This window comes from Mus caroli, chromosome 3, assembly GCF_900094665.2.
Source record: "Mus caroli chromosome 3, CAROLI_EIJ_v1.1, whole genome shotgun sequence".
NCBI lineage: Eukaryota > Metazoa > Chordata > Mammalia > Rodentia > Muridae > Mus > Mus caroli.
In genome coordinates this window covers 59,786,571-59,813,249 of record NC_034572.1, presented here as the reverse complement: position 1 = coordinate 59,813,249, position 26,679 = coordinate 59,786,571, and the positions used below count along the sequence as shown (strand labels likewise).

At 40.8% G+C, this 26,679-nt stretch overlaps 1 protein-coding gene across 4 annotated transcripts in view; it reads left to right on the top strand.

The window, feature by feature from the left end:
• Positions 1 to 26,679, top strand: part of Veph1 (ventricular zone expressed PH domain containing 1) — a 213,456-nt gene that overhangs the window by 88,077 nt on the left and 98,700 nt on the right. For all 4 annotated transcript variants that reach the window (XM_021158192.2, XM_021158191.2, XM_029474775.1 and 1 more), the window contains exon 7: positions 16,608 to 16,828. In XM_021158192.2, coding sequence (XP_021013851.2) covers positions 16,608 to 16,828 — 221 coding nt within the window. The remainder of the gene's footprint in view (positions 1 to 16,607; positions 16,829 to 26,679) is intronic.

Genomic DNA, 26,679 nt, shown 5'->3' with positions numbered 1-26,679 from the left:
CCCTGCGCTCTAGCTACCCTGGTGCTGTTCCGGCCGGAAGAGCTTCAGGAATCTTTTAAATTATCTTTTATAGTGTATTGCTTTTACAATGCTTAGGTATGGGCCTTGAATTCCTGTTGTTTCCAAGACTTTTAACATGAAGGGGTATTGAATTTTGTCAAATGCTTTTTCAGCATCTAATGAAATGATCATTTGGGTTTTTTTCCCCTTTGAGTTTGTTTATATAGTGGATTACATTGATGAATTTCCATATATTCAACCATCCCTGCATCCCTGGGGTGAAGCCTACTTGATCATGGTGAATGATAATTTTGATGTGTTCTTGGATTCAGTTTGCAAGAATTTTATTGAGTATTTTTGCATCAGTATTCATAAGGGAAATTGGTCTGAAGTTCTCTTTCTTGTGTCTTTGTGTGGTTTTGGTATCAGCATAACTGTGGCTTCATAGAACAAATTAGGTAGTGTTCCTTCTGTTTCTATTTTGTGGAATAGTTTGAAGAGTATTGGAATTAGGTCTCCTTTGAAGGTCTGATATAATTCTACATTAATGCCATCTGGTCCTGGGCCTTTTTTTTTTTTCCAGTTGGGAGATTTTTAATGACTGCTTCTATTTCTTTAGGGATTATGGGATATCTAGATGTTTTATTTGAGCCTGATTTAACTTTGGCATTTCGTATCTGTCTAGAAAATTGTCCATTTCATTCAGATTTTCCAGTTTTGTTGATTATAGGCATTTTTAGTAGAATCTGATAATCTTTTTTTTTAATTTCTTCAGTTTCTGTTGCTATGTCTCCTTTTTCATTTCTGATTTTGTTAATTTGGATACTGTCTCTGTGCCCTCTGGTTAGTCTAGCTAAGGTTTTATCTATTTTGTTGATTCTCTCTCTCTCTCTCTCTCTCTCTCTTTTTCTTATTAGATGTTTTCTTCATTTACATTTCAAATGTTATCCCCTTTCCTAGTTTCCTCTAAAATTCCCCTATATCCTCCCTTGTCCCGCTTCTCCCCAACCCACGCACTCCCACTTTGGCCTTTTCATTTCTGATTTTGTTAATTAGGATACTGTCCCTGTGCCCTCTAGTGAGTCTGGCTAAGGGTTTATCTATCTTATTGATTTTCTCAAAGAACCAACTCCTGGTTTGGTTGATTCTTTGAATAGTTCTTTTTGTTTCCACTTGGTAGATTTCAACCCTGAGTTTGATTATTTCCTGCCATCTACTTCTCCTGGGTGTATTTGCTTCTTTTTGTTCTAGAGCTTTCACATGTGGTATTAAACTGCCAGTGTATGCTCTTTCCAATTTCTTTATGGAGGCTCTCAGAGCTATGAGTTTTCTTCTTAGCACTGCTTGCATATTACTTCCTATAGGCTTGGGTATGTTGTGCCTTCATTTTCACTAAATTCTAAAAAGTCTTTAATTTATTTCTTTCTTCCCTGACCTTATTATTATTGAGTAGAGAGTTGTTCAGCTTCCATGCATATGTGGGCTTTCTGTTGTTTTTGTTACTATTGAAGACCAGTCTTAGTCACTGGTGATCTGATAGGATGCATGGGATTATTTCAATCTTCTTGTATCTGTTGAGGTCTGTTTTGTGACCAATTATATGGACAATTTTGGAGAAGATACCATGAGGAGCTGAGAAGAAGGTATAATCTTTTGTTTAAGGATGAAATGTTCTAAAGATATCTGTTAAATCCATTTGGTTTATAACTTCTGTTAGTTTCACTGTGTCTCTGTTTAATTTCTGTTTCCATGATCTGTCCATTAGTGAGAGTGGGGTGTTGAAGTCTTCCACTATTATTGTATGAGGTTCAATATGTGCTTTGAGCTTTAGCAAACTTTCTTTTATGAATGTGGGTGCCCTTGCATTTGAGGCATAAATATTCAGAATTGAGAGTTCATCTTGGTATATTTTTCTCTTGCTGAGTATGAAGTGTCCTTCCTCATCTTTTTTGATCACTTTTGATTGAAAGTTGATTTTATTCTATATTAAAATGGCTACTCCAGCTTGTTTCTTGGGACCATTTGCTTGAAATTTTTTCCAGTTTTTTACTCTGAGGTAGTGTCTCTCTTTGTCACTGAGGTGTGTTTCCTGTATGCAGCAAAATGCTGGGTCCTGTCTACATATCCAGTCTGTTAGTCTATGTCTTTTAATTGGGAAATTGAGTACATTGATATTAATAGATATTAAGGAATAGTGATTGTTGCTTCCTGTTATTTTTGTTGTTAGAAGTACAATTAAGTTTGTGTGGCTAGCTTCTTTTAGGTTTGTTGAAAGAAGATTAATTTGCTTTTTCTTGGAGTAGTTTCCTTCCTTGTGTTGGAGTTTTCATCTATTATCCTTTGTAGGGCTTGATTTGTGGAAAGATATTGTTTAACTTTGGTTCTGTCATGAAATATCTTGGTTTCACCATCCATGGTATTTGAAACTTTTGCTGGGTATAGTTCCCTGGACTGGTCTTGATGTTCTCTTAGGCTCTGTATGACATCTGCCCAGGCTCTTCTGGCTTTTAGAAGACTTCTCTGGTGAAAAGTCTGGTATAATTCTGATAGGTCTGCCTTTATATGTTACCTGACCTTTTTGCCCTTACTGCTTTTAATATTCTTTCTTTGTTTTGTGCATTTGGTGTTTTGACTATTATGTGACAGGAGAAATTTCTTTTCTGCTCCAATCTATCTGGAGTTCTGTAGACATCTTGTATACTTATGGTCATCTCTTTCTTTAGGTTAGGAAAGTTTTCTTCTATAATTTTGTTGAAGATGTTTGCTGGTCCTTTGAGTTGAAAATCTTCATTCTCATCCACTCCTATTATCCGTAGGTTTGGTCTTTTCATTGCGTCCTGGATTTCCTGGATGTTTTGGTTTAGTAACTTTTTGCATTTTGCATTTTCCTAGACTATTGTAACAAGTATATCTATGGTATCTTCTATGCCTGAGAGTCTCTTGTCTGTCTCTCGTATTCTGTTGATGATGATGCTTGCATCTATGACTCCTGATCTCTTTCCTAGGTTTTCTATCTCCAGAGCTGTCTCCATTTGTGATTTCTTCATTGTTTCTATTTCTATTTTTAGATCCTGGATGGTTTTGTTTAATTCCTTCACCTGTTTGGTTGTGTTTTCCTGTATCTCTTTAAGGGTCTTATATGTTTCCTCTTTAAGGGCTTCTACCTGTTTATCTGTGTTCTCCCGTATTTCTTTAAGGGGGTTATGTATGTCCTTCTTAAAGTCCTCTATCATCATCATGAGATGTCATTTTAAATCTTTTCAGGTGTTTTGGGGTATCAAATTTGCTACAATAGGAGAACTGGGTTCTGATAATGCCAAGTAACCTTGGTTTCTGTTGCTTACGTTCTTACACTTGCCTCTTATCATCTGATTATCTTTGGCCATCTCTGACTGGAGCTTCTCCCTCCAATGAGCCTGTGAGCCTGTGGTCTTAGGTGTGTCAGCACTCTTGTGATCTTTGGTGTGTTAGCACTCCTGGAAGACCTGTTCTCTGGGTGAAACTGGGGTGTGGAGCTGGACTAGGATCTGAATTGTTGTGGCACAGGGTCAGTCCTGGGCACAGAGGGAAACCGGAAGGTTCCTGTCCCTGGCTACTCTGAGGTTCCTGGGTCCTGTGGGCTCTGTGCATGTCCCACTTAGGCCTGGTATTTGAGCAGTAGTGGTGGTCTCACCTGTGATCTTTGGCATGTTAGCACTCCTAGGAAAATTGCTTTCTCTGGGCAGGACTGGAGTGTGGGGAAGAACTGGAGTCCAGATAGCTGTGGCACAGGGTCAGCCCAGGGAACAGATGGAAACCAAAATAAATGATTTTTTACAACAAATGTATACCAATAAGAAGACATTATTCTCCTTTTTAAGACATTTAGACATTAGAAATTTAGGGGAAAAAAGTACACCCAAAATATGCTTATGTATTGATCAGTTGACAGAAATGCTATTGATTAGAGGCTTGCAGGTACCTAACCCTCTGTTTCTTTACAAGAAATACTTTACTATTCTTCAATTCAGTAGTGATGGAGACTTCATAGGACATAACTACCGTGAGTGAAAAAGAATTCTGTGTGATACATACATATATGTCTGTGATACATATAATACATGCATATGTATATTAGATAAATACATATATGTGTGGAGAGAAAGGGGTCTATAACATAACACATCATTATACCTGCAGTGAATTCTTCTAGGCAAAACCCCACTGAGCTCATAAACCCCACCCTAAGCTGCGGGCCTTTTCACAACAGCTGGCTTTAGGGAAAGAGAGTCAGTTTTCCTTAAGGATGAGGCCCCTGATAGGTTGATTCTGCTCCAGTGAATGGCCCCACACACAGGAGCATTTGTGCAACAGAACATATTCTCTGTGGTTATTGAAAAAAAAAAAGGCATGAAGTTGAAAGGGAAGAATCATGGATAGAGAATGGATCTGGGACAAGTTGGAGGGAAATGTGGGACATGGATATCAAAATACATCACATGAATGTATGAAGTTCTCAGTGAATCAAGAAAATATATCTTTTTAAAATCCTCGGAGCTGAAGTACTTTTCCCCCTACAGACTCTACTTCCCCACGTGACAATTATGGTTTGTAAATTTGAAATATCCTCTATGGCCTCAGGTTCTCCATGTTTGACCCAGCTGGCATCACTATTTTGAAAATGGCAGAGCTTTAGGAGATGGGGAGTAGGCTAGTGGCAGTAGGGTGGTCCTTTGAGACTTGTGCCTGGTCATGGAGCTGACCTGTGTTTTTCGCTTCTGTCTGCAACTGTACTTTGAATGTCCCTAGATGCATGTTCCCTTGAATGAATTCCATCATGCTTTCCCTTTTTTTAGATGAACAAAAAGTTCTAAAACTGAGTCAAAATAAACTGTTTCTTGCCCCACCCCTTCAATCTCAACACTTGGCTGGAGAGATACTTAGATCTCTGTGAGTTCAAGGCCAGCCTGATCTACATAGTGAATTCTAGGCCAGCCAGTGATACATAGTGAGAACCTGCCAAAAAAAAATAATAATAAAGTTAAATAAATAACACTCCTTCCCTTCATTGTTTCAATGAAATTAAATTGGGATTGGGAAATGGGAGCTTACTGGACATTAGGCTTGGCCTAATGGTATCTTAGAAGACTCTGTTATACAAGAAGACAGTGTTGAGAAAGCAGCTCAGGAAGCCTGTAGGTCCAGTGGGGAAGGACACTATGATTTACCAGCAATGGTGGCTAAGGACACAGGAAAGAAAGGCAGTAATGAAGAAGACTGCATTAATTTGGCCTTCATCAACCCTGGAAACTGGAAACATTCCAACTCTAGAATCAATCAGCTCTCAGTTCAGTATTAGCATTGGTTGACTTGTCACTCCTACCTGTGTAACCTCAGTCTTTATACTCTCATCTTAATAACCCATTTTATAAACTTTACTGACTAAGGATAAGCATGCTGACTGCCTGGCACCTACTGAATGGTAAGTCAAGAGAAGCTATCCTTATAGCCAGATCACCACATTTTAAGGACCATTTTCTTATTTAAATTCTATTATCTTGATAAGGGATAAGAGCAAAGATTGATAAGATTAGGGTTATCACACCCATATTTAAAACTAAACTAAGCAATATGACCAATACAATTCTGCCAGTACATAATCTAGTTCAGAGGTCAGCAAATTGCTGCTGGTGGCCAGATCCAGTCACACTCAGTCAGGTAGTACTGTCAACAACTGTTTTTCAAAAACAGAGTTCCTATGACTAACTAGGTTAAAAATATTTCCTCTCTGTTCCTTACAGAAAATGTTGCCAAGCATGTCTCTAGTTATCGATCCTCATTGTGACCCATGACTCCTTAGGTCCTTTCAGTGGGAACCTGTGATGCTGGAGTTATTTTCACAGTAGTGCAGTGGTCATAAGGCCTTGTTTACTGTGTCTACTCAGTTGACATCTGCACTGATAGCACAAAGCAACAGTTTGAAAAACCTCAAGTGATTACCACAAATCAAGACAGTGGCACCAGATTGTATTGACAGTTGTGGGACCAGGGGAAAAGCCAGTTTTCACTTAACTAGGGATTTCTCAGCCTGACACCATTGACGCTTTGGGCTAGATGACCCTTAGCTAGGGGCTATCCTGTGTGTTACGTGATGTTTGACAGCATCTCTGGCCTTTTCCCACTGGATTCTGCATTCCACCCTTCTATCTTCTCAATTATGACAACCAGAAATATCTCCAGACATTCTCCAAAGGTTCCTTGGTGGCAAACATCACTCTCTAGACCTTCTAGCCCCCACCTCCTCACCCTGACAAGGACTCACTTAGCTTGATGAAACAGTAGAAATGACTGGTCTTATTAAATCTCAGTCCTGAATGTTTTTAATATTCAATGTGGTTAGTTGAAAATGTGTATTGGCTCAGAATTTCTAATGCATATTTAAATGTAAGACTGTAGAGGTTAACTTAGGAACCCAATTTAGGCATTTGTCTCACCAGATCATCTGACTAATTCCTTTGACGGTTACTTTTTACTTGAATAATGATGGACAAACAGCCTGTAGCTACTGCATTTGAACTAGTTGGTAAATGTTATCTGGAGAAAGGAATGAAGTACGTTTTCAATTTTCAGCAAGATTGCAGATATTACTACAATAACCCCAGTGACCTGTGAGGGACTGGTTTGTGCCCAAATATGCTGTGCTTTGAATGTGAAGTATCTGCCATAGCCTCATGTGTTTGAACACTTGATCTTTGTAGTGGCTATATTTGGTTGTCAACTTGACCATATCTGGAATGAACAAACTTAAATGACTAAACACACCTGTGAAGGACATTTTTCATTTGAAGTTTGAAGACCCATTTCTAATCCAGATCTTTTATGTGAGAGTAATCTGAACCATGCCTTCTACTGGCAGAATATATAAAGAACATGGTAAACAGAAGCTCGCTCTCTCTCTCTCTCTCTCTCTCTCTCTCTCTCTCTCTCTCTCTCTCTCCCCACTTGCTCCCATTCTAGCTACTAAGCCCATTTTTCACTGACATTAGAATCGACTTCTTTAAAATTCCACCACATACTGAAAATGGGCTTAGGAATTGAGCCTGGTTGTCTAAACAACTACTGGATTCTTGGACCTTCTGTTTGTAGGCAGCCAGTGTTGGATTAGCTAAACTACAGCCTACAAGTCGTCTAATAAATCTCCTTTTTAGATAGATTCAGATATAGATATATATGACAGATACAGAGATGACAGAAAGATACATTCATAAGTTTTGTTACTCTTGAAAACCCTAACTAATAATACAGACTTATTATCATAAGTGGTTCTAAAACAACAGAGATATAAGGATGAATATTTTATGTGTCTAGAATAGGCTTTCCAATTTGGCAATGCCTACAGTTACTGGGGCCTCTCCAGTTGCTGAAGCCTCTCTTGGGAGCTCAGAGAACCCTGAAGGCCCATGGTGCGAACTATTTTACAAACTTAAGGAATCAAAGGCATTTGATTACCCTATTCACCAAGTGTGAGAGGAAACTGCCTTGGTGACTATATAAAATGTTGACAGTTTGTGGAAAAATAAGGAAAGTAATGATGCCAGTTAGTTGCTCCTAGCATCTTGGGATAAATTGACAAAGGAAATGAACAAGCTCCTTGATCAAATTAACCACTGCCCATCATCCCACAGTATGGTGAAGGACAATGAACTTAGTGATAAAATTGACCAGCTCCAGATGCACATAAACAGCCTAAAGTTTCCTAAGCCTGTTCTGGAAGAAAATCTTCTCTCCAGCAGCCACAAAGCTCAAGTTGCAGAGAAGCAAACCAAAACTCTTGTTACAAGGTTGGCTGCATTACAACAAAAATTCAAGTCCAAGCCTCGAAAGGTTGGCAGTCAAAGTCAGGGCATGAATTAGTAAAGAATGGAATCCTGTATCTTGAGTTGGGGATGCCAGGGAGGACCCTATTGAAGCTGAGAGTTTTGAACCCACAGATACTCAAGGGTTCATCTCACCTGAAGAACTCATCACTCCACCCTCAGCAGAAGATGTACTCACATCCCAACCCCTAAATATTGCCTTTTTCATCTTTGACTGAGGAAATGAATACTTCATTGTCTTCTTTTTATTTCTCTTTTATACTCCATATTCCATTCCCCACCCCCTATCTACCCTCTGACTGCTTCACATCCCACACCTCCAACCCACCCCAACCCATCTCCACATAGATGTCCCCACCCCACCCCACCTTCATTGTCTTCTAAACCAGCAGGGACTTTCTCTGAAGGAAATGTCAGTCAAGACACTACTGATATCACTCAGGGCCCACCAAAACTTGCTTCTAGACCTATAACCTGACTGAAGGCCAAGTAGGCTCCTAGAGGGGAGGTAGAAAGCATAGTCCATAAGGACATGCACTACACTGCTAAAGAGCTTGATGAGTTTGCTAATTCACTCAAGGAGAGGTCTGGGGAATATGTGTGGGGATGGATTATAAGGGTGTAGGGTAATGGTGGAAGAAACATAAAACTGGATCAGGCTGAGTTTATTAATATGGACCCTCTGAATGGAGGTTCTAAATTTTATTATGAAAGTTCACACAGTTAAGAAAAAAAAAAGTATCAAAAGTCTCTTTGAATGGTTGGATGAAGCATTTGTCAAAAGATGGCCTATTGAAAAGGAATCAGACATGCCTGATTTCCCTTGGCTTAATGTCCAAGAAGGGATTTTTAGGCTCGGGGAAATTGCAATGCTAGAGTCGGTAACTGTATAAAACCTAATCCACCACGATGGAAAGGCCCAGACCACAGGCTTTCCCCTAATGCTACAGAACAAAAAATGGTGAGAGGGGCACCAGCATATTTGAAGGGTTTTGGTGTCATCTTTGTCCTTATTCCAGACCTTAGGATTGGAGTTGCAGATGCTCACCTAGATGAATTAGCTGCAGTGGGCTTAATTGCACACTGAAGTACCAGAGGGCAGGGGGCAGCACTGCATCATCAAAGGCAAAATGATTGTAATTATCATAATGCTCAGCACAGGCAAAGTGGATTTGATGGTGGTATGACTCATATGGTAGACCTTTGGTCCTGGCTAATCAATCTTGGTGTTTTCAGACAGGAAATAGATAAGAAACCTACAGAATTTTTATTTGATCTACATATGATCACACACTTTTGTGTGATCTATATAAGTGAGAATAATCTCAAACTAATGAAAGAAAGGCTACATGGGATCTTGGCCAAAGGTAATCTCAGCCTGTGAATCAGTTTTCAGACCCAGAATCTTTTAAATGAAGGGACAGTTTCCCCTGAGTAAGGACCTTGATACAAATTTGTAAAAGATTTACTGTTAGCCTTTCTCTTGCCCTCTCCTGAGGGACATGTGGGCTATTCACCAGAGAAGGGTGCTTAGACATGGGTTTATGCCAGTAGAAAGCCTTCATTAACTGACCAGCAACTATATTCAGTGTTCGGGATCCCAGTGTAATACTGTGCCTTTCTCAAGATGAATTTTAAGAAATAAAAAAAAAAAGAACCCCATGTTCTGAGTTGATATAATTCAGTTAACAAGAACAGTTGGCCAGATGTGGAACTACAGAAGCTAAAAAACCAGTTAGTACATTTGGAGATTTTTTTTCCTAGAACTGTATGGACTTTAATGGATTAGGTCTGTGTTTTAGTTTTGGCAGGTGATGCTGTTTAGCTGCTGAGATTTACATCCTGAATGGTACTTCTATCACAGAGTCAGTTGTGCTAAGATCTTAGGGCCTAGTAAGGTCTGGGGCCCTGCTACAGAACCTATAGCCTTTTACAAGGTTAACTGTACAGTGGGGGAAGGAAATTTCTGGGGTCTATTGAATACTGGTTCTGAATTGGTGCTGATTCCAGTAGATCCCACAAAACACTGTAGCCCTCCAGTTGAAGTAGGGGCTTATGGAGGTCAGGTGATTAATGGAATTTTGGGGGACGTACAATTCAAAATAAGGCCAATGGGTCCCTTAGTTCATCCCATGGTTATTTCCCCAACTCAAGGAAGTATAAATGGAATAGATATGTTTAGAAATTGGCAGAGTTCCCACATTGCTTGCCTGACTTGTGGAGTGAAGACTATTATGGTTGGAAAGACTAAATGGAAGTCTTTAGAGTTGTGTCAACCAAGAAAATTAGTGAATCAAAACCACTATCAGATTCCTGGAGGAACTGTAGAAATTAGTTTTACCATCGAGGACTTGAAAGATGCAGGTGTGGTGGTTCCCACCTCATCTCCCTTTAACTCTCCTATCGAGCCAGTGCAGAAGGCAGATGGATCATGGAGAATGACAGTTGACTATTGAAAACTCAAGCAAATAGTGGCTCTAATTGTAGCTTCTGTACCAGATATGGTATTCATACCATCAGACTAATACATCTCCTAGTACATGGTCTACCGCAATTGATTTAGCAGATTACTTCTTCTCAGTACCTGTCCCTAAGGACCACTGCAAACAATCTGTTTTCAGTTGACAAGCCAGTAGTATCATGTTTCCTGTTTTACCTCAAGGATATACTAACTCTTCAGCCCTGCATCATAATTTAGTTAGAAGGGATCTTGATTGTCTGTCCCTTCCACAAAATATCCATTGGTTCACTCTATTGATGACATTATGCTAACTGGACCAACTGAGCAGGAGGTAGCAACCTTGAAGTTGTTGATAACATATATATGCATCAGAAGACGGGAAATAGATTCAACCAAAATTCAGGGGTCTTCTACTTTAGTGAAATTCTTAGGGGTCCTGTGATGTGGGAAATGCAGACATATTCTTTCTAAGATGAAAGACAAGTTATTGCACTGGGCCCCTCTCACCACTAAAAAGGGGGGACACAATGCTTAATGGGCCTATTTGCATTGTAGATACAGCACATTCTTCACTTGAGTATGTTATTCCCATCCATATACCAAGTGACTCGGCAAGCTGTTAGCTTTGTGTGGGGCCTGAGACAGAAGAAGGCTCTTCAATAGGTCCAGATTTCTGTACAGGCTGCTCTACCCATGGACCATATGATCCAGCAGAGCTGATGGTACTTGCAGTGTCAGTGGCAGGTAGGGATGCTGTTTAGAGCCTCTGGCAGGTTCCTAGATGAATCACAGAAGAGACCTTTGGGATTTTGTGCTAAGGCTCTACCATCATTTGCAGACAACTACTCTTCCTTTAAATAACAGCTCTTTGGCTGCAATTGGGCCTTGGAAGAAACTGAACATTTGACAATAATCCAACCATTTACCGTGCAACCTGAGCTGCCCATAATGAAGTAGGTGTTATTTGATCTACCAAGTCATAAAGTAGGATATGCAGGCCAACAATCTGTTATCAAATGGATATGGTATAAATGTGATCTGATCTGAGCAGGTCTTAAAAGCACAAGTAAGGTACATGAAGAATTTACTCAAATGCCTATCGTTTTTCTGTTTTCTACTCCTGTTGTCATGCCATTGCTGCAAGCATGCACCTATAGCCTTGTGGGATGTTCCTGGTTGACTGAGAAAGAAAAGGCTAGGACCTCGTTTGCTGATGGCTCTTCATGTTATGCAGGCAACACCCAAAAATGAATGGCTGCAGCATTGCAGACCTTTATGGGACAACATTGAAAGACACCAGCAAAGAAAAATCTTCACAGAAGGCAGAATTTCAGGCAGTGAACATGGTCATACATTTTGTTTAGAAGGAGAATTGGCCAGATGTGCAATTGTTCACTGAATCCACATAGCCTTTGTAGCCATTAGCCAGCCAAAGGATTGGCTGGATGGTCAGGGACTTAGAAAGAACATGATTGGAAAATTAGTTAAAAAAAAAAAAGACAACTGGGGAAGAAGCATGTGAATAAATCTCTCCAAATGGACAAAGGATGTGAAGATGGTAGTGGTCATCGAAAGTGACTTCAGCTCAGGAGGAGTTCAATAGTCAAGTAGATAGAATGACCCATTCGGTGGACAGTCAACTCTTTTTTTCAGCCATTCTTGTCATTTCCCAATGGGCCAATGAACAAAGAGGCAGAAATAGGGTTTATAAATGGGCTGAACAACATGGACCTCCACTTACCTAGGCTGATCTGACTACAGCTACTTCCAAATGCCAGAACTGCCAACAGCAGAGACCTACACTAGGCCCCAGATATGGCACCATTGATCAGAATGACCAGCCAGTGACCTGGTGGCAGGGTGACTGCATTGGACCACTTCTTCTGTGGAAATGACAATACTTTGTCCTTACTGGAATAGATATTTTATTCACATTTAGATTTGCTTTTTCTGTACATGATGCTTCTGTCAAAACCACCAAATATAAATTTACAAAATGCCTTAGCCACCATGGTGGAATTTCACACAGCATTGTCTCTAATCAAGAAACTCATTTTACAGCTGGAGAAGTGCAACACTAGATTCAGGATTGTGGAATCCACCAGTATGTCTCCCACCATCCTATAATAGCTTGCTAGATAGAAAGATGGAATGGCCTTTTGAAGGTTACTGTGCCAACTAGGTACTTCAGAAGGTAGTATATGCTTTGAACCAGTGTCTAATATGTGGTACAGTTTCCCCCATAGCCAGGATCCATGGGTCTAGGAATCTATGGGGTGAACAAGGAAATAATTCCACTCACTATAATCCATAGTGACCCAGTAGAAAATTTTGTGCTTATTGTTTCAATGATCTTGCATTCTGCTAGTCTAGAAGTTTTGGTTCTAGAGTGGGGAACACTCTTGTCAGGAAGCCACAACAAACATTCCATTGAACTAGAAGTTCAGATTTCCCCACTTTGGGAAATCCCCACTTAGAAACTTTGGGTTTCTAAGGCTTTAAGCCAACAGGCTATGAAAAGAAGGGGTGATTAGGAAGAGTGATTGATCCAAATGGGGGAAATTGAGTTTGCAATGAAGGTAAAAAAGATTATGTCTATAGACTAGAGGAGATCTCTTAAAGCATCTCTTATGGCTACCATGTCCTGTGATTAAAGTCAATGGGAAACTATAACAACCTAGTCTAGAAAGGGTGAAAGGGGTACACACCCATCAGGAATGAAGGTATGGGTTACTCTTCCAGGAACAGAGCCACAACTTGTTGATGTGTGGCCTCACTGGAGGAGGTAAGTGCCTGGGGACAGGCTTTCACATTCTTAGCCTGGCCCCAGTTCCTATCTTTTTTTTTTTTCAGAGCACTAATGCAATGTATCAAACTATATTCAAATATATGGACTGTATCCCCTTGAACTGTAAGCTCACATAAGCATGTCCCTTAAGTTGCTTCTTGTCAGGTATTTTGGTACAAAAAAAGGGGGGGTCAGGAATCAATATACTGTGGATATCAAACCAAAGAGTGTTTGATTCCTTTACAGAAAACAGCACTTAATGTGCTCATCCACTTGCACACATCATACCATCTCTAAATGACTTAGGACACCTAACACAGTGTGAATGCTGTCCACAGTAATTTTGTGCTGAATTGCTTAGAGAATAATGACAAAAATGGCCCCCCATGTGCAGCACAGATGCCCACTGAATATTTTAATCTGCAGTTTGTTGAATCCACAGATGTGTATCTTATGGATACAGACTACCAACTGTATCAGTTGCCAGTGATAAAATATGAGGTTGGAATAAAAAATAGAGTTTTGAAAAATCTGTATCCATCACTCTAAACATGGCAATTTGCCTAGCAGAAGGGCTTTCCTGATGAGAAGCATGGTAGTATTCACAGTTGGGATTCAGGGGGGTAGTATTGTTGTTGTTGCTGCTGCTGCTGACTTCTCCTTTTAAAAACTATAATGTTTTATTAATTGTTTGATAATCTCATAATACTGTTCAATACATTTTATCATGTTTGTCCCTGCTTCTCTCTTTATCTTCTCCTGGCTTCACCCCTCACTCCTCCAACATTATGTTCTCTTTTTCTTTCAATAACCCATTGGGTCATTTTGTACTACCCATATAGTCATGGACACTGAGCAATCCACTACAGTGTGGGCAACACCCTTAAAGAAAACTGACTCTCCCTGACTTATAGCCACCATGGTGTAGAGAGCTCCGTAGTTATGGACCCTTTCCCCCTTCATCCAGTGAAGTGTTTCTGATACTGTAGAATAAAGTGCATCCACATTTGGGAAGATATCCTTAACTCACTGAACCAATGTTTTGCCAGGTTATCAATGCTTAATGTCAAAAGACTCATCCAAACTACAAAATGGACTAGTAGATTCTAGCATAACAGAGTACAGAAATATTAATATTGCATGTTGTTACTACCACTTACTGAGTTTTCATGTACTATCCATGAATAATATGCATAGGTATCAAGGATATTTTGAAAATAATCCTCCTTTTTTCAACTATATAATCTATGTGAGGCCAGATATAACACCGTAGGTTAAGATCATATATGAGCATCCAGTTTTTGTCCATATAAACAATTGCTAGACTATAGAAATTTGTAAAAATTCTGTTTTATTTTTTTAAAGATTTATTTATTTTATGTATGCGAGCACACTGTAGCTGTACAGATGATTGTGAGCCTTCACGTGGTTGTTAGGAATTGAATTTTTAGGACCTCTGCTCACTCCTGTTGGCCCCACTCTCTCTGGCCCAAAGATTTATTTATTATTATACATAAGTACATTGTATCTGACTTTAGTCACATTAGAAGAGGGGGTCAGATCTCATTACTGGTGGTTGTGAGCCACCACGTGGTTGCTGGGATTTGAACTCACGACCTTCCAAAGAGCAGTCAGTGCTCTTACCCGCTGAGCCATTTCTCCAGCCTAAAGTTCTGGTTTAGAGAATGAGATTTTTTTCATAAATACATGCATTTAACATATAAATGGATTATTATTTTTAAGGGAATTGGTGATTCTAATTTCTCAGTTTAGTTGCCCAATAGCCAATATCAATGCATACAGTTCAGGCAAACAAAAACTCTTTGGGGTTTTCAAGCATTTTAAGAAGAGCTAAGAGGCCCTATGAACAAAAGGTTTAAAATGTCCAGCCTATCTAGGAATTAGAGAATATTTATGATGCTTATTAGCTAAATCTAATGAAATTAAGCAAAAACTGCCTAAGTGTAATCATGAATGAAAGACCAAAAAGGGAATGGACTAACTTGTGGTCTTGGTTCTTAGTAGAAAGGGCTGGTACCATAGTCTGTGAGGGTACAGTACAGAGATAGATGTATGTGGCTTTAAGCATGTTGGTCTGTCCTCAGTTTCATACCCATAAAGCAATAGCCACCACGTTACTAATCTCATGGTGTCATTCAAAGGATTCCATGAGTACTAAAGGCTCATGTAGGATAGCCTTGACATGGAGACTAATGACCCTTATATGCCCAGTACTTTTATTTTAATAACCAACGATGTGTCTGGTTGGACGGCGATCGACCCATGTTACGACATACAGGTGCTGCTGACCCACTTCACTGTGGGAAAACCAAAAGCTCAAATATACTGTACTAAGCCCCAGAGACAAAATATTTTGGAGCTGAGAAAGAAATCAGAACTCCCTAACCCCCTTCTTGCCCTAACATCACACTTTCTCCTCCAAACTCACATCTGTTCTCCCTGTGAGGAACCTGGATGTGCTCCAAGGATTCAGAACAAATGATGTGAGGTTGGCATGGGTTCATATGCTGGGTCCTGAGCAGTTAGGATTTTTCTTGTTCCCGCATCATGATTAATTTTCCCTTCAGCTCAGTTTGGCTGCCAGAGGATCATTCAGAACGAGGCTGATTTCAGCAAATATCCACATGGCTACCTTCACCGCCGGGAAGACACATGCTTCTAAGAAAAGAATTTTCTAAATGTTTATGGTGAAAAAGGTTTGGGAGCTGGGGTGGAGGAAGAATCTGTGGATCAACCCAGGGCTTCACATGTGCTATGAAATCGCTGTGGCAACTGAGCTACATCAGCAGTTCAGGAAATACTGTCCACAAAACCATGGGGACATGGAAATATTTGTAGAATTACTTTTTAGAATGCTGAAGAGGGATCTGATTCGGAGGCTGGGGATCTTACATGAAGTTTAAAGTTACATTGTCAGCGAGAAAAACAGTAGACAAACTGTCCCATCCCATGTGGCCCGACTCCTAGATCATTCCACTTCCTTAAATCAAGAAGGATGAATTTTACTCTAATTGTTTACTAATGTTACTGTGCATGCTGGATTGAAATTATAAAAACCTTAGTGATGTTGAGTGTTACCTTCCCTCTGAGATGCACCTCGTGCACTGTTTAGTATTAATTTCACAGGGTCTCACTGCGTCACTCTACATCCAACAAGCTATGTATTTTACATAGGTATTTTGTTCACTGTCTGTCTGCTTCACTGAGACAGTAAATTTCCATCCTTAATCTTTCACAATGTGTTCCTAACTTCTAAGATGGGCCTGACGTGTGATGAAGATCCCCCACTTCTACCTTCTGACTCTAAGCTGGGAATAGGTAATGTGTCTGTGATACATTGCATGTCATAATTCACACAGATGTGTTATCTTTGAAAGTACCTCCATTATTAATATCACCCATGTTTCCTTGAAAGAGTTTAGTTCATGGACTTTGATATTATACTATCCTACAGGCTTCTGTTGTTTGTTGTTGTTGGCAGGAGAGAGCCAGGAGCTGCCTACGATACCTGGTGAGCCAGCTGGCTAATATGGAGCATCCATTCCACCATATTCTCCTGCTGGAAATTAAGAGTATCACAGATGCCTTCTCCTCCATCCTGGGCCCACACAGCAGGGACATCTTCCGAATGAGCAACAGCTTCACCAACATTGCCAAGCTACTTTCCCGACAACTGGAAAACAGCAAGGCTGACAGTAGCAGGTGAGCAGGCACGTCTGAGCAGCGCCTTGAAGAGATGCTGGGAATAATGGAGACAAGCCCAGACAGTGATGCTTTCCTTTGCTATAGTGAGACTTCTCAAAAGAAGCCGTGTCCACATGTCAACCAGGAGTAACTTCTAGATGAGTTAGGTCACTTTCAAGAGCTTTTCTATATCTATAGAGACCAAATATAGCAAAACTCTAGAAGACATTCAAAATATGATAAAGAAATAATAATGAAGTACAAGTGGCAGTGCCAAGTAGCGCTGATTAATTAACTCAATAAGCATTTGATACTTGTTTACTCTGAACTAGGAATCTAAGCAGAGCTGAAAAGAAAATGATTCTTGTACCTATGGAGGTCACTGCCTAGTAAATTAGATAAATATTTTAAAAATTAGGGAATAAAAGTAGAAGCTAGAGGTGGGGTACACTAATGAAGATGGCTTCAAGGAATTTAGAGACCAATAAGATGGTGTAATCTACCTGCTTATGGGTAAAGAAGGGGCAAAACTGAGATCAAGAAATATCTCTTAGAGGGCCAAGTCTTGAGAGATAATCAGATTGTACCAGGCTGTCTTGTTGGTGGCATATATGGCTTTCTTGAAATGGGGCATTATTTTGTATGAGTGACATGTATGTTACAAGAAGAGCATTGTTCAGAGATGATGGTGATGGTATTGATGAAGTAGAGGCAGGGATGAGACATGGTGAGCTTGGCATACCTTTCTTAGAAGTTGAACTCTTACCCTGTAGGAGTGACTGTGGGATTTGGTACATGGTAGGGTAAACTCAGAATGAACTTCAAGAAGGCCAATCTAGTCTCAATACAGAGACTCCCCAGCAAGAAGAGGACAAGAGTCAGATCAAACAAGGGAAAGATAGAACACATCCATGAGTGTTGCCCATGAGGAAATTATTAATGATGGTAGTGAATGAGTGACTAATATTTGACTGACCTGGAAAGAAGGCAGCTGGGACTGAAGAGTGACATGCCCTTCTCATTCTTGTCGGTGGTCCTGTGCAGTGCACACAGCTAGACTTTTCCCTTCTGGTGGGTGGTCCTGTGCATTATAAAATGCTTCTCAGAAACCTGAGCCCTTACCTACAAGATGATGGTAATAGTGTCCTCCCTTAGTTGTGACACTGAACTTGGCTACAGCATTTTAAATGTCTTTTAGGTGACAAAGAGTTCCCCAGTTAAGAACCACTGCCACACACACACACACACACATTCGAGCTTGTGTATATGAAAGTGTTATATAAAGTAAGAAAGGAGGCTGTAACAACGAGGCTGTTGCACTCAATATTTTAACCATGAAATTAATCTCTGATAAATAATCCCCAGTCCTATGAGCAATATTATTCCCTTTAGTATTTTATTTTGGAAGTAAAAAGAAAAAGAGAAGGAAGTAAGGAAAATAATGGGGCAGGAAGGAAGAAAGGAAGGAAGGAAGGAAGGAAGGAAGGAAGGAAGGAAGGAAGGAAGGAAGGAAGGAAGGAAGGAAGAGTAGTGGGGAGGGAGGGAGCAAGGAAATCATGAGGATGTAGCTCTGTGGTAGAGCACTTTGCCTTGCCTGTGAGGTCCTGGCTTCACTTGCCAGCAATGAAAAAAATATAAAATAAAATAAAAGTAAAGAAATAAAGGGGTCAGTGTTCATCCCACATATGGCCATCACCTCAACTTCTCTCAATTCAAACTATTTCTCCCAGCTCAAACCTCGCTGTCAATCTCCTTCTAACAGATTGTAATTATTCAGTGGGAACCTCAGAAGTGTGGTGTGGACAGCTAGCCTTTTGTGCCCAGGGCTCATCCTCTCTGGGCTGGTTGCTAAGGTTTCTGTCCCAGCATCTTTTCCCTGAATAGCCTTCCTTGTGACCATGTGAGTCTACTCATTTGAGTCCATGCCCCCCAAAGAAGAAAGGTCTACACTTTTGTGTGGCACAAAGACAAAACCCGATTCTCACAATTAAGGGGAAAATGAACAAGTGGAGCAATCCTGAAAGAAAATTAAAGATGATAAAACTCAAAGCAGATGTCAACTCATTTACAAAAGTGATACAACGCTCAGCAGGCCAGATTTTAGACTTCAGGCCAAAACAACACAACTATCAAAAGAAATACAATTAGCATCCGAGAGAGAATGAAAAAAACGAAGCAGATGAGCCTCCCTCTGCCAAAGATGCTAAATATATTGAGTGAGTTTGTAAAGGGCAGCAGGTGAATCTATTTGCATTTTCCCTGTCCCCGTGTTTCTAAAAATGTGTTTGTATTTAAATAAAAGCCAACAAAGCCTAAACAGCAGAACTGTTAAGTTTTGAAATCAATTCTAGAGAAATAAAAGAGGAGGCATAAGGGCACTTGTGGATTGACAAGGTGGATGTAAGGAGCTGGGGAAAGAGACCTTTGCAAATGGCATGCCCTTTGTGGCCTTCTGGGAAGCCCTTGACAACTGGGATACTTGCCTGTCAGACCATGTCAAAGCTGGGGAAGGGGAGAGTGTGTTCTTGGTGACTATATGACTGGCTGAGCAGTCCCCCAGAAATCATTTTGTCCAGTGACCATTACAGTAGACCACAGCTTTTCAAATTTTTTCTACTTGCAACTTCTTCATAGTCAAGAAATTTTGTGACCCTATGTCTGTGTGTATAATTATTTTTAAAATTCATATATAAATCAAACCCTTATTGACAATAAACCACAAAGAAATTTAGGACATATCTTTGTGATATATATGTGTGTGTGTGTGTGTGTGTATCCCATTTATTGACATATAGTATATAATTAGCATATTTGCATACTGATGGCATAGATGTCCATATTTATTTTTACAGAAAGAATTGTTTTGCATGAATATTTAATACTGCTGGACATAGAACATCTTTAATTACTCTATGGGTAAATTGATCATTACTTTAAATTTATAATCATCAGTGCAGAGACATACTGATGATAAACATATAGTGCGAAAAGAGAGAAGTACATGTCGGGGTATTTTGGGTACTGTAGAAATTCTGTCTAAATACCAAGTTAGAATGTGTTCCTGTTTTTTATGAAACTTGTTCGACTTTGAAATAGCAATTTCTAAAACCAAGCATCACAACCCAATGCTATCCAAAGACATAGGAATTCGATAGTTGTGGGCTGAGGAGATAATGGTAGGAAAATACTGGAAGTCTGCTTCCAACATTAAACCATCACGTTTACCGAAGAAAAGAAAACTTTTTAAGAAAAACATACCAGAGTCTTGAACCTGAGCTGAAGTGTCTGAAGCAGTGTTTGCTGGCATGTGGCACGTGGTGTAATGACACGCACCGTGCAAATGCACATGATGTACACTGAAAACCAAGGCTACTGTGCAGTTGTGCATGCACCCTTGGTAAGCATTCTCAGAAGCACCTCGGGTCATTCATTACATGCTTGATGTTGAATTCATAGTTTGCCATTGCACCTTCACAAACCTTTTCCTGCATGTATATCTGTGCACCACATGCATACAGTGCTAACAGAAGGGACAATAAGGCATGGATCTCTCTGGAACTGGAGTTATACGTGGTGATAAGTCACTATGGGTGGGGTCTCTAGAAGAACAGCGAGTGCTCTTAACTGCCGAGTTATCTCTCCAGCCCATTCTATTTAATCCTCACAAGAAAATATTTTAATGTGCATTAGCATTTAGAGGCTTCACATAAAACACAATGGAATAAATTCTCCTAGAAGAAAGGGGGAACTAGAGAGATGGCTCAGTAGATAACAGCACTTCTTGCTCTTTCAGAGGTCCTGGGTTCAGTTCCCAGCACCCATGTGGCAGCAAATCTTCAGTATCTCCAATTCCAGGAGATCCAATCCTTTCTTCTCCTGGTCTCCATGACTCCTCCATGCACATGGTACAAGTAAACTCATGCAGGCTCACACACATACACATAAATAAAAAAAATAAAAATAAACTAATAACCTAGCACAAAACAGAAGCCTTGACTCAAGCTCCGCTCTCCTTGTAGGCCTGAAGTAATTTCCATGTAAGTTGCAGGCAGCAATCCATGAAGCTTCCTTTCATTTGTTCCTTTAGTCTAATCCAGTGGAGCTCAGATTTTAGTGTGGATAAGAGTTATATACACAGCACTTATACAATGCAGAGAAATTGTCCAAGGTGATTTCTGCATATTCCTACCAAATCCAGACCAATTCTGCTTACCTTTCTCCATCACATTTCAGAACACCCTCTTCATTCCTCTCTTCCCATGAAAGGCTGCTATGCCCTACACCTACAGTTGGGTACCACTTCTCTATGAGGTCCTGCCACCCAATCTTTTCCATGGTCCCACTGTCCTCTAAACTTCTATAGCTGACATCCCTATCCAGCCCTCCAGCTCCCAAATCACTACCTATCTCTCGTGTCCTACTTGGCTCCAAACTAAAGCACCAGTATTCAAGAGAAATATATTCTTTAAGGTGCTTACAAAAAAAAAAAACTCATGGTTTTTTTTTAAAGCAAGGTATGTTTACACAAAGGGGGAAAAATGACTTTTTGAGACCAACTGTTGGCTCAAGGAATGCACACAAGTAATTTCAGGACATAATTAAAACCATATGACATTCTGGACAGTATTGCCCCTGCTTAGGAAAAGTTGAAGGTACTTCTACCCCACTAACTAAGGTAATATCTAAAGATAAAACTGAAGTTTTGGTAAGAAAATAGTGTATCCTTTCCATTAGAGATATCCTCTATCGAAAGAAAACCCCAGTGGCCTTTTGTAGCAGTTGTGTGGCTGCTGTGACCCTTCTGTACATATATATGAAGTAATAGCTTCAGGTTTTGCCCTGCTTGTCAAAGAGGTTGAAGCTAACATGTGGTACCATTTATGCCCCATCTGTTGTTCATTTTCCTCATTGGTCATTCTTCCTTAACCAGTATTTAGGGCTAAGGGAAGGTCTTTAAAGGTATTTCAGGAATTCATTTATTAGCAAGAGACATAGGTGGGAGATATCATTATCTGCTTTGGAAGCAGTGGAGCAAGGCCAGTGAAAATGAGATCCCAGCAAGGCAGGCTCTGAAGAGCGTGGACAAAGTGGAAAGGGAATAGTGGAATCCCTGCCTGAAGTGTGAGCAACGCAGCTGCAGCTTTGCCAGGAACCCAGGGAGACAGCAATACTCAAATCACTGGACACACCAAAACATAGACTTTTGTGGAGTGCCCGTGACCCGGTGTTCAATTTCGAACAAGGCAGAGAACACCCAGGTTTTAGCCTGGAGGAGGAAAAGGGCACTGGGAGCTGTAAGGGGACCTGGCCTTCTCCTACCCATCTGAGATGGTGGTGGCAGTTTTGCAGGATCGCAGCAGACCCTCCTTACCTTGCTGCTTGATACTTTGTTTCAGGAAATGGTCCTTCGTCCTTTTTTCTGTCCACCATGCTTGAATCTTAAAGTTGCCATTTGTGTGGTGTTTTCTGAGTCTTGGACATATTATCAGTTGGGGTTAAAAGAAGACACTTATCTTCCGGGTCAACTTGAGGGTTTCTCAGTGACTATATAGCACTTGTTTCCTGTGTCTGGCTCCTGAAACATAGGCCTCAGAGGTACCAGGATTTGATCATTCTTAGTTACCATGCCATCACCAGGCTCACAATCTGTATCACTGTTCCTGAGATAGATTAAAATGCATCCTAAACCAAACAGCTTCTAAAAGGCACTGTGTTCAGGGGCAGACTAACATGGGGTATTATAGTATATATTATATATAGTCATGGATATTCTGGGCAAAAAGATGACACTTGCCCTGGGTGAAAGAGAACAAGATGGTATAAAAATTCATCTTACTACTTAGAATGATGCCCAGTTTAATACATTTCTTGAATTTTCAATTTGATGTAACTGAGCCATCTTAAAACAAAACCAGAGTTAAAGGGCACAAATATGGGGACTCAGAACATCAATGCCTATGGATAAACGTTCAGTATTAGCATTGGCATCCTGTGTGAGATGAGTATTGGGGTAGGTGACTTTAGAATACTCAGCTGCAGGGGATGTGGCCCACAGACAAGTGCTTACTTGCAAACTCTCTCTTACCAGACCACAGCACAGTTAGTCCAGAACCTGTAGCGTGTGCAGCAACACGGCATTACCTCATCAGGCAAGCACATGGCCAATTGACACTACAAGCTTAGTTTACCCATTCCATGAAAATAAAAACAACAGACATGTGTTAGCCACAAGCAATTTTAAAAGAGCTGTGATGGATCCTAAATGAAGCTACTGACACCAATCTGAGGGGGACCCCAAGATAAAAGATTTACTGGGTAAAGGGTAATACACACACACACTTTTTCAGCCATGGGGGACAGGTTACACTGTGACAAAACCAGTTCTTAACAGCACATATTTATCATAAGATGAAAGCAGACCATTTTTCTTTTAAGCTGGCAAGGTATGTCTATTGGCTAAACTTTCCCATAGGTAAGTGCTGAGCCCTAAAATAAGCCAGAAACTGAGCCCTAAGACTGTGTGGTGTTCTCACCCCAGCCCAGCCAATCACATAGTCTCAACTAATGACATTCCTCCAATGCCCGGCAAATATTTGCTCATTTAGATCTCTGAAGGCTTGTGTGTTTAGCACCCAGTGGCTCTGTTTGGGAAGTCTATGGAACCTTTAGAAAGTGGAGCCTCCCTAGAGGAAGTGTATCCCTGAGGTAGGCCCCAAGACCCAGTCACCCCAGTTGCTGGTTACTGTCTGTTTTCTGAGTATGCAATATAACCAGCTGCCCTCAGGTCCTGCCACCATGCTTTCAAAGCCACGATGGACAATCTCCCCCACAATCTTCAAGCCAAAATAAACTCTTCTCTTTCTTTAGTTGTCTCTTGTCAGTATTTGACCACAGCAACAGAAAGTAAAACACTGTGCTTCTACCACATGTGTTATGACTGAGGCACACCAGGAAGGAAGTATTAAACATTTTTCTTGCTCTTACAGTGTCACATGCTGGACACTGATGATGTCTTCACAGCTGACAGTTCACTGTCAGCCCCTTACCTGCTCTCTAGGCTAGCAGTCTAGACAAAAGACTGATACCCTCCCTCCATAGCTCCATCCTGACTCAGTGCTGTAGCGACATGGTTGCGCTGCACTCCTTTGGAGTTTTATAACTTGTACCATATCCAGACAGCCATGTGACAGACTGGGGCCACCTTCTGTGCTGGGGAGTGGGGAGACGAGGTTGGTAACAGCTCTCCACATGTCCACTCTCCACTCCGGAATCTTGACCACAGATTTAAGTGTATCTGCACCAGTGTCTGTTGGCAGTGAAAACTGAAAAGGCACCTTCACCCTGGAATTTATGGAGACCCTAAACGGTTCAAACACAGTAAATTCTATCAACTCCAAAAAGCTCGCAGATTGCCTCGCTGCTTCTGATTCCCGTCCACTTCTGATTCTGTTCTTTCTGGGATGTATCTGTGCTGCTCCAATCTGAATGCTTGGAAGATAATGTGGGGTTGGTTGGTAAACATTCTCATTAGTTAGGATTGGTCAGTGTTCTTCCTGATTTTGTGGATCTGGGGAGGAGTCTGGGATTCCCATGAGCTCCAAGGACTTGGGGGTTCCTGATCTGTGGATCACACTTGAAGAGGATGTGTAAGGATCTCGTGCTTTCTCCAGATTCCTTATTTTCCTATTTCTCCCAGACTGAGCAAAAGTCTAAATGACTGAGCATATATATTAAGGAGACCATGTCCTTCCTTGTATTGGAGCTTAATATTTTCCTTCTGATTGCAAGGAATTCTCTCTAATTGTCTGTCTACAATTGCTCAAAATCAATAATTCCTCCACTCTCACACCCCCACACCCATACCACCCTGCCCCCCCACACACACATACATGTAAAGATCTAATGCAAATCAGATCAACTGTAGCAACATTTCCTTTCAGTGAAACTGAACTGTAGACATGACCACATTATAATCCCCATGTAACTGAGCCTTTCATGGCTCCACTTCAACCCACAGAACAGGCTTCCCAGGACCCATCGGCACCTCTGCTTTTTTATACTCTGGCAGCATTAGGCATTGAAGATCCCCCACAGGCAATGGGACGCTGGTGTGGATTTAGCCCATTGGGTTCTCCTTCTTTTCTAACAAGCTTAACTGCAGCAAAGTATGTCCTGGACATGGGATGGAAAGCCAAGATCATCAAAGGTGAACTAATATAATTTTTCTTTGATTTAAGAGCCCAGGAAGAGAGCTTGCCCAGCTCTCTGCTCCTACCAGCTTATAGTCTCATCACCCAGCTCAGAGAGAGCATAGCAAGCTGCCTGAGAGTGGATTTGTTTCTTAGGAGGGTCCCAGTGCACACAAGAGGGAGGCAATTAGGCCTCCCCTGGGCATCCCTAGACGCACTTCTAAAGACTTTCCACTTTGGCAGCAGAGACCAGGAACTGTTCAGATAGAATCATCTTGTAATGTGGCTTCTTGAGTTAAGGCCAAGTTAATATTTAAAGAACTACAGAATCCTGGCAAAGAGCACTGTAAATCACTTCTGGAGTTAAAAGTGACAAATGGAAAAGAAATAGCAAACCCCTACAAGAGACCAGACCATTTGCCCCATCCCAGAAAACACCACAGGATGAGTGGCCTGCCAAGCCTCTCAATAGTCAAGTTTATACGTTTTCTACTCTTAAAGGAAGACAGGGCAGTCTGCTTATCTGGAATGGGGTGTTGTTTTTAAGACAAGTTTTGCCTCCCTCTTTTTATATTGTATTTTAAAAGAAAGAGCAAGTTAAGGAGCAAGAAATGATAGTTTAAGCCCAAGCCTTTTACCTACTGTTTCCTGGGTTCTACCATACTTAGCACCAAAACCTGCTCCGTGGTGAAGTCGGGTGTGTCCACATAGGGTGACAAAAAGTTCTTTGTAACTCATCTTAAGGCTTTGGCAGAGTCATGGCCATTCATCGTCCCCCTGTCCCTTAACTCGTGTGCACTCAGAATCTGAGACCTCCCACACAAGGGAAATCGTGTGTAGTGAAGTCTATGCGGCCCTAGCTCTGCCCACTGGCAATGCTCATCGAGCTCATGCATGGAGGCCGTTTCTTCCGTCAGAGAGTTCATCATTGATTCCTGACTTTCGATTACTGCCTTCCAAGGTCCTTGCTGTGTTCCCTCTAAGCTGGGTGACAAGATGTAAAGATGGCGCGGGGGAGGGGGGGGGCAGACTTTGGCTCCCATGCTTACTCTCTGATGCTCTTCATACTTGACATTTAATGGATAATACTCTGCTTCCCTCTGCCTGGGACGAGTCAGGAGGGCCTGCCAGCATCTCCTGGCTATCCTGTAGACCCAAGGTGATGCAGACGGCCTGACTTCAGATCCCAGGCATTCCCAGCTCTCTTAGACCACAAACTTCCCCCAGTTGCTATACCTGCCCTAAATGTGAATACATGAGGAAGTAAAGTGGTGTAGCCAAGTGGTCAGGTAGCCACCTATAATTTTTGAAAAGTACAGGGCATCTAGTTGAATTTTAGATAAAAACATTTTTAGGGTCTTTGGGAAAATCGATTTACTATAATGAAATACATTTTAGTAACGATGTACTAAAATATACATGAGTACTAATAAATAATAAATATATGTATATATAAATATGGCATAAAACATTAAAAATATAAAATGCTTTCATTTTATAATATACATGAATGTTTCATGTGCTCAATATTTTAATAATAAATACAATTTTAAATATTTGGTGTTTATCTGAAATTCTTTTTTTTTATTAGGTATTTTCCTCAATTACATTTCCAATACTATCCCAAAAGTCCCCCATAGCGCCCCCCACTTCCCTACCCACCCATTCCCATTCTTTTGG